Source organism: Cebidichthys violaceus, unplaced genomic scaffold (genome assembly GCF_023349555.1).
Source record: "Cebidichthys violaceus isolate CVI_PGR_0920_01 unplaced genomic scaffold, fCebVio1.0.p SCAF_30, whole genome shotgun sequence".
NCBI classification, from domain to species: Eukaryota; Metazoa; Chordata; class Actinopteri; order Perciformes; family Stichaeidae; genus Cebidichthys; species Cebidichthys violaceus.
This window is the reverse complement of record NW_027176484.1, coordinates 1,715,869-1,724,136: the sequence shown is the minus strand read 5'-3', so window position 1 is coordinate 1,724,136 and position 8,268 is coordinate 1,715,869. Positions and strand designations below refer to the sequence as shown.

Sequence of the window (8,268 nt, the reverse complement as noted above, 5' to 3'; positions counted from 1 at the left end):
TACCTCTCCCTCCCTCCCCGTTGCTTATCTCCTCTTCCTCTCTATCCTCTCCTCTTTTTCTTTTCGTTTACTTTCCTCTTGTCGTCCCTGTATCTCTCCTCCCACTCTCTCTCGTAGTGCTCTCGTCCTCTTCATTTCCCATTTCATTCATCCTCTTGTTTTTCTGTCCTCCTCTCCTCTTCTCACCCCTACGTCTCCTTCTTTTCTTTTTCCTTCCTTCCTCTCATCCTCTTCCTCCCACTCTTTCTCGTAGTGCCCTCCTCTCCTGTCTAATACCTTTCTCTCATCTCTCCCTTCATCCACCTCTCCTCCCTTCTCTCCCTCCTTCTCTCTCTCTCTTTTTTCCTTATTTTCTTGGCTTTTTTCTTTCCTCTCAAATGCTCTTCTTCTTCTTTCAAGCATCACTTCTTCTCTTCCTCTCTCCTCTTCATGCATCTCCTACTCTTTTCTTTTCATCTCTCCTCTCTAGCCTCCCTCTCTCTCTCTCTCTCTCTCTCTCTCTCTCTCTCCTCCTCTCCTCCTCCTCCTCCTCTCTTCTCTTTTCCAGTAGTGGAGGATCAGTGAACAGCAGCGGCGGCAGCAGCAGTGTCACTCAGCACGGCAACAGCACGCATGAAAGTGAGGACGTCTTGTGTTTTGTTTTGTTTTCTGTTCTATTCTCCTCTTCGTCCTCCTCTTCTTCCCATTCAGTCTTTTTCTTTTCGGCTGCTTCTTCGCTACTTTTCAACCCTTTCTTTCCGCCACATTGATCTCTTTCGGGGTGCAGCAGTATGAGGCTACCATGCATTTCAAATAGGGTTTCTGTCCTTGCTCCAACTTGCGCATGCATATGCTTTTCTATTTTTCCCCCCCGCTTTATTTCCTTTGCTCTCATTTGGAATAAGTAGGCCAGTCTTGTAGCTTTAGTGTGTCAACCTCTGGGCTCAGATGGGCTTTTAAATGGACATTTTAAAAGGTATGACTTTTTTCTTTTTTCTTTTTTAATCCTAACTTAAATCCTGCTTGTGTTGCAGCAGGAACGCTGAGATGAAGCGGTATGTTTTTAGATAAAATATGATGAAATTCTGACGCTGAAAGGATTTTAAGACATGCATGTGCGTTTTGCTTATTTGAGATTATTTGAGATATTTTGAAGCTGGTGACATTTTTTTTTTTTTTTTGGCAGATTCTTTCACTGGCTTTACTCTCCCTTTTTTCTCCTTTCATTCCTCTTTTCATTTTTGTACTTTCTGTCATTTTCTCACTGGCTGTGCATGAAGACAATCTGTCTGCAGTGAACGCACTGGAGTCCAAACAAAAAAATGGGGATATCATAACGCCTGACATTTAACCAGGATGGACCTATCGGATGTATTCAATGCCACGACGCCGGCCACTTCACCGCCAAACTCTTCTTTGGAGAGCGTCAACCAGACCTCCTCTTCCTCGCCCAGATCTCCTCCTCTGCCTCCTCACTCGCAGGTGGCGTCGGTGCTCATCGTGCTGGTGGTCACGGTCATCATACTGGGGACCGTGGTGGGTAACGTGCTGGTCGTGGTGGCGGTTTTCACCAGCCGAGCCCTGAGGCCCCCTCAAAACCTCTTCCTGGTGTCTCTGGCTTCAGCGGACATACTGGTGGCGACGCTGGTCATCCCCTTCTCATTGGCCAACGAGGTGAGGAAACGGACTCTTTGCTCTTTATGACTCCATTTTGAAGCTGATATTCACATATTCGCATTTGGTGAAATAGTCACACGGACACAAATTGTCCGTTTTAATGTGTCGCTCAGAAAACGGCTTCTTTTTCGGCACGACATCACGTCACAAAACAAAAGTTAGGTTTAGACAAAAAAAACACTGAAACCATCACGGTCACGCTTAAAGGCAACAAATACGAACATTAGGTTTAGGCAACAAAGCCGCTTTGTAAGTATATTTTTTGCTGTAACAAACAGAGAGAAGAAAGTATCTACCTATCTATCTATCTATCTTCAACGTTAGCTTAAGTCACCAAAACCATGACAACACTTTGGGAAACTCGGTGTTGAACTCGGGTCTTGTGGTTGATAGTTCTGGATAGTGGTCTGTGTCTTTGTCACTAGTTCCGACCGTTGCATCGTTCCATGGATGCGTTTAATTTGTGTCTCCATCACAAAGAAAAGATCCTGATTGACTTTATATTGACGTCGTTTTAGCTACCCTGCTGGTGGTGCTACAGGAAAAGTCAGAGGATCACCAAAATCTTTAGGATTCATCCTCTGGGGCCCATGAATATCAGTGCTAAATTTCAATCCATCCAAGAAAATGTCAGCCTAATGGTAAAAAGTCAGTCGTCTTCATTTCATGACCGTCCATCCAATAGTTCACATATTTCAGTCTGGACCAAAGTGGTGGACCGACTGGCATTGCTAAAAATCCATCCAACAAGTTACAAATTCCACCTCTTCCTGCTGCTGCTCTTCTTCTGTAGAGACATTTTTAATACAGACACAATCACAATGACAAGAATGCTTATTATTAATGGCATGTTTAAATGTAAAACCCATCATTAGATGTCATTGTCTGTACAACGTTAGCAGATACAGTTCATAAGGTGATGTTGAAGTGATGGATTTCTGGTGTTGGTTTGAGTTTGTTAGACGATTCTGATGTTAGCAAGTAAAAATTGTGCTTATAGATCAATGAAATCCACCGACGACTAAACTTCACACACACTGACATCTTTGTTCTTTGGCTGCAGGTGATGAAATGTGTAAATTTTAGAAAGTTTAGACAGGACTACACCACCTACAAATCAGAGTATTCCTCAAACCCAAGCAAGAACCTCTTAAAAGTGAAGCTGATGCTGAAGTGTGTTAAAGCTGCATTCTCTCTAGTGTCCATCAGGGGGCGACTCCTCTGGTTGTATAGAAGTCTAGTCTAAAATGACTCTACTTCTCTCTTGATTTATTACCTCAGTAAACATTGTAAACATGAGTTTATGGTCTCAATCTCTAGTTTCAAGTCTTCTTCAATACAGCATGATGTTCATTTAGTACATTATGGTCCATTTAGAGTCAAACAGACCATAAAGCAGGGTATGATTTAGGGGCGGGGCTACACAGTGATTGACAGGTCGCTGCCACGGCGTTGTTCGGCCTGGGAGTTGTCCGTGTTTTCGTCTTACAACTTTGTCCCTTTCACAGAGTGTTTAGCAGTTCATGGAATTTAATTGTAGATTTTTCGGTCGCCTGAATGTGTCTTATTTCATCGTTCGGTTGTAGTTAGCTCTACCCTCTCGTGTGACTTCTGGTTACGAAAAAACAAAACAAGATGGCGACGGACAAAATGCCTACCTCAAGGCTTCAAAACGTCCACAAAACAATCGGTGACGTCATGGTGACTACGTCCACTTCATGGTCACAGTCCGTCCAAGGAATTTTGAACATGGAAAAGAAACCAAATGTTCATCCCAGTCATGCATCTAGCGTGTTCTTCAACAGCACCTGTGAGAAACATAGTTCTTATATACCTTTGGTTTCCCCATGAGGGGTTAGGGTTTCCATATTTGTTTACACTGTAAATCCAATGATCGATACACTGTAGTTGGCAGGGAACACATGGGTGATGCTGTTTGCAGAAATGTTCATATAGTACTTTGATTTGTTTGATTCATATCAAATTAATAATAATACGTTTTTCCTTCCTTTACGTTGGCGCTCGTCTACTCGACGCATCGACGATGTTTCCTCTCTGACTTTCTCCTCGGCTCCCAGTAATAACAGCTCACTGCTTTTCATCAGCTGTTAACACTTGAAATCTACACGGAGCCTCTTGTGTTGCATTAGACATCAGACACTTCTCATGTCTGGAACTGTTTCCTGTCTGCTGCAGACGGGTTCATCCAGGTTGCTCTTCCTCTCTGTGGAGTAACTTTTTTTTTTAATTTGTTCACAACGCAGACAGTCTCGATGCCTTCTGGTCATCCTGGTCCTTCTGGTTCATTGTCCTCTCCGTTTCCTCTGTATTACAGCTAATGCACTGTTGGTTTTATAATTCCACCTAAATGATGGGAGTCATTATATAAATAGCTTCTTCAAAGCAAATTTAAAAACACAAAGACATTTCCACTGCAGTAACATTCAGAGCAGCTACATTCCTCTACTGCTGCATGCCTGTAAGTCTCCATCTGCAGCAGCAGTTGTGACTAAAAGGGCTGCAACTAATAACCTGATTATTTTCCTCAATGATTAATCAGATGTGTTGGTCCTGCTGGTGGCTCGGCTGTAGGAAGGTCAGTGTCGGTCTGTCCGTGATATTTTTGTACAGTCATTCGTTTTCCTCTGAGGATGAATTCCTGTTGATCCTCAGACTTTTCGTCTAACAAGTCTTCTATTCGTCCAACACCTTGGTTAATGAACAAATAGCCTGAAAAAAAACAACTAATTCCATTCCCATCAGCCTCAGCTGAGGTTTGCGTTTAGTGCTAATTGGAAAATGTCAGCGTGCTAACGCGCTAAAACTAAGATGGTGAACATTACCTCGGCACGTTCAACTGCTTCTTTTTGCTTTTGCACGGACAGAGAACAGACGGATCGTAATGACGACGCAGAGATAACGAGAAACACACAATAGCATAGTGAGAGGTACAAATCAATAAAACAATACAACCATAACAACGGCAGCAACAACACAGAAACACTGGGGATATAAGATGGTATGTAGATGTGTATTTATACATACATATATATGTATATATATATATATATATATATATATATACATATATATATATATATATATAATACAAATAATACAATAAAAAAGAATAATAACACATATAAAGAAATGTGTATGAATAAATAAATATTAATAATAGAAATAAATCATTAATTAACTAAATGTAGTGAGACAGGAAAGGGAACGTAACTGTGAGCATGTTAGCATGTAAATGTTAGCATTGCAATTCATATGAAACCCACAAAATCGGTGACTCAAACAAACAGCAGACTTTCACCCAGGAGACCGCTGCTCGTGTCCCGAACCACATCGCTAGTTACTTTAACCCCAAAAACCACGATCTTTCCCCAAACCTCACCGAGTGTTTTTGTTGCCTGAACACTGCGGGGGCCCGTTGGATAAAATAAAACAACGTTTCTTAGGATAAGATGTATGCACTGTTACGTGATATATGTGTTGAAGTAAAGCCTCACACACAGCTGCGGGCTGTTTTCTTTCCCTGATTAATTATTTACTCCTGCATCCTTCACAAGTTCAAGCCACGGTCACTTCTTCCAGATTGCTTGTCTGGACTCATCAACAGTCAAAAACACCATCAATGTACAACTGGAGCTAGACGGAGAAATCTTCATTATTAGCTTATTACAGGTGAATCGGTGAATCAACTTAATATCTATTTTCAGCCGATGAAAATAAAGAAATGTCAGACGGTTATGTCAAAGAGATAATGTTAGAGAAACTGTGTCTTCAGTACTAGTCTCCAGAACTCAGTATTTAATAGTCACGTTTAAACGATTGTTTATGTTATGTGTTAATGTCAATGATTTTAAGCAATTTAATGATATCAAAGTATAAGATGGTGAAACCTGAGAATGCTTTGCTTTATGAATGATAACGATTCATTGAGGATCAGAATTCTTGTCGATAAATCTTTTGTTAATTAATCAATTAATGGTGATTAAAAAAACTCCATCTGAACTTCGGCAGATCCTCATTTAACGTCTCCGAAACCATAATCTGGGAGTTAAATCCCCCAGAATATAGTGAATGCAGCATCGTCCAAATGTTGCACTGCAGCTAAGAAAGTCCAATATTTATTTCTACATCTCCTGCCAGAGGAAACCCCCCCCCCCCCACACAAATATTCATGGTGACTGCAGAGCACGCCGTGCAGGAACATGATGGATATTTCACAGTTTCTGGCAGCTGTGAAAAGATTGTCGGGCCTAATAATTTTCGAGGAGGGGGGGACAGATGTGAAACCACGAGGGCAAACTCATCAAGAGGTTTTTCCTACAAAATAAATACAGTTGCAGTCCACATGGCAGAAATGAGATATTGACTGCTTTGTTATTTTGAGGCTAGATGAACTTTAGGCGCTTCGCTCAAAGCCACTTTCTACTTCTCTCCACTGGTGTTTTATTTAACATGTTTTGATTGGTTTCTCCCTTCTTCCAGATCATGGGCTACTGGTACTTTGGGTCCACCTGGTGCTCCTTCTACCTGGCTCTGGACGTCCTCTTCTGCACCTCCTCCATCGTCCACCTGTGCGCCATCAGCCTCGACCGCTACTGGTCCGTCACCAAAGCCGTCAGCTACAACCGCAAACGGACGCCCAAGCGGATCAAAGCGATGATCAGCGTTGTGTGGCTCATATCCATCGTCATATCCTCCCCGCCGCTCCTCATGACGCAGAAGGAGGAGGATCCGGGGACGGAGGACGACGGCGGCCGGCGGCAGGAGTGTCTCCTCAACAACCAGACGTGGTACATCCTCTCCTCCTGCCTCGTGTCCTTCTTTGCCCCGGGCGTCATCATGATACTCGTGTACTGCAAGATCTACCGCGTCGCCAAGCAGCGGGCCTCCACCGTGTTCGTGGCGAAGAACGTGGTGGAGCGCCAGCCGTCACAGTCCGAGACCTGTTTCGAGGGCAACGGCAGGGCTTGCCAAAGAAAAGGAGCGGGCTTCGACGGCGAATCCCGGTACGAGCTGGACAGCCCGCGGCCCGCAAACCGACACAGCTCCTCCAACGTGGACAGCAGCAGCAGCAGCCGCAGGAGAGGAGAGCTGGACGACATCGACTTGGAGGAGAGGAGCTGCGAACCCAACATAAAAGCGTCCGCCTCGTTTTCCTCGGCGCTCCGCTTCCCCAGAAGAGCCGGCGGAGGCGTGAAAACAGAGGATGCAGAGGGAGCGTTGGACAGGTTGAAGCCTCCTCCCCAGCCTCCTCCGTCCTGCGCCTCCATATCGTGGGCATCGTCCGAGAACTGCTCCCACCACTTCCTCCTCCCGTCCCCGGTGCCTCTCCGCAGCCGGCGGACGACTCTGTCCAAGAACAAAGTGGCGCAAATGAGGGAGAAGCGCTTCACGTTTGTCCTGGCGGTGGTGATGGGGGTTTTTGTCCTCTGCTGGTTCCCGTTCTTCTTCACCTACAGTCTCCACGCGGTCTGCAGAGAGAACTGCACAATCCCCGACACACTCTTCAACCTGTTTTTCTGGATCGGGTACTGCAACAGCTGCCTGAACCCCATCATATACACCATCTTCAACCGAGACTTCAGGAAGGCCTTCAAGAAGATTTTATTCCAGACTCATAAGGGAACATAAGATGTCAATGTGTGTGTGTGTGTGTGTGTGTGTGTGTGTGTGTGTGTGTGTGTGTGTGTGTGAGTGTGTGTGAGTGGCATCACACAGAAACAGACACAGTCGAACACAAATGTGTGTGCACACAGTTTTAATCCTGTTTTCCACTGTGCTGTCATACCGACATTAAAGGGCTTGCCACGCAGCCTGCGTATTGATTTATTATTCAGCTGCTCTTTCATTTATGAAATAATCACTTTGTATTCTAATGCAAACGAGCCAGAGGAAGACGATTATGACACACGGATGCTGTGTGTGCAGGTTTTCCCCCGACTCTGCTTGCTTGATGCAATACAATTTCAACGTTACAAGGGGCGTCTTTTTGCCGGAGTTTGAATGTTAATTAGAGGAAAACGTCTGCAGGGTTGTGAACTATGTCCCAGAGGAGCGCCGAGATGTGAGCCGTGGCGAGCCGGCTGACTGACTGTGCAAACCTTTATACTGACACAAGAGCAGATTTATAAGGAACTGAGGGAGATAAAAAAAAAAAATATGTAATGAGATTTTAAAGGTAGTAGTGTGTCGGATTTAGTGGCATCTAGTGGTGACGTTGCAGATTGCATCCAACTGACTCACTCCTCCCTTTCCAACAGCGTCGGAGAACTACGGTGGGCTTCAGGTAACGTGAAAAAAAAAATGTGAAAGACTTTCTTTAGAGTCTGCGTTTGGTTTGTAAGACCCGCCCTGCAAAAGCTGGCTGAGGCATAGGCGATTGGTTAAGGTTAGGCATTGATCTCGAATAGTTATGGTGAGGATAGCCAGGACATAGGACCCGAACAAATCAGGTTACCAGTACCTCAGCGAGCATGGAGGCCTGGCCAATCAGAGCGCTCGAATGTTGCACAGGCCGGGTCTTGCCAAGAAAAGCAGTGGTATTGATAAAAACGCTACCAAAAACACAATAATTGTTAGTTCTAGGTGATTATA

General features: G+C 44.4%; 1 protein-coding gene across 2 annotated transcripts; it reads left to right on the top strand.

The window, feature by feature from the left end:
- Window positions 1-482: 482 nt before the first annotated feature.
- On the top strand, window positions 483-7,470 carry LOC137882222 (alpha-2Db adrenergic receptor-like). Of its 2 annotated transcripts, none has more exons than XM_068724411.1 (3): window positions 483-618; window positions 1,260-1,653; window positions 6,157-7,470. In XM_068724411.1, exons 2-3 carry the CDS (start codon window positions 1,336-1,338, stop codon window positions 7,303-7,305), a joined length of 1,467 nt encoding a protein of 488 aa, XP_068580512.1. In that variant the 5' UTR covers window positions 483-618; window positions 1,260-1,335; the 3' UTR covers window positions 7,306-7,470. The 2 variants fall into 2 exon arrangements, with proteins under 2 accessions (XP_068580512.1, XP_068580511.1); XM_068724410.1 differs by having other exon boundaries at window positions 483-955.
- The last annotated feature ends 798 nt before the right edge of the window (window positions 7,471-8,268 follow it).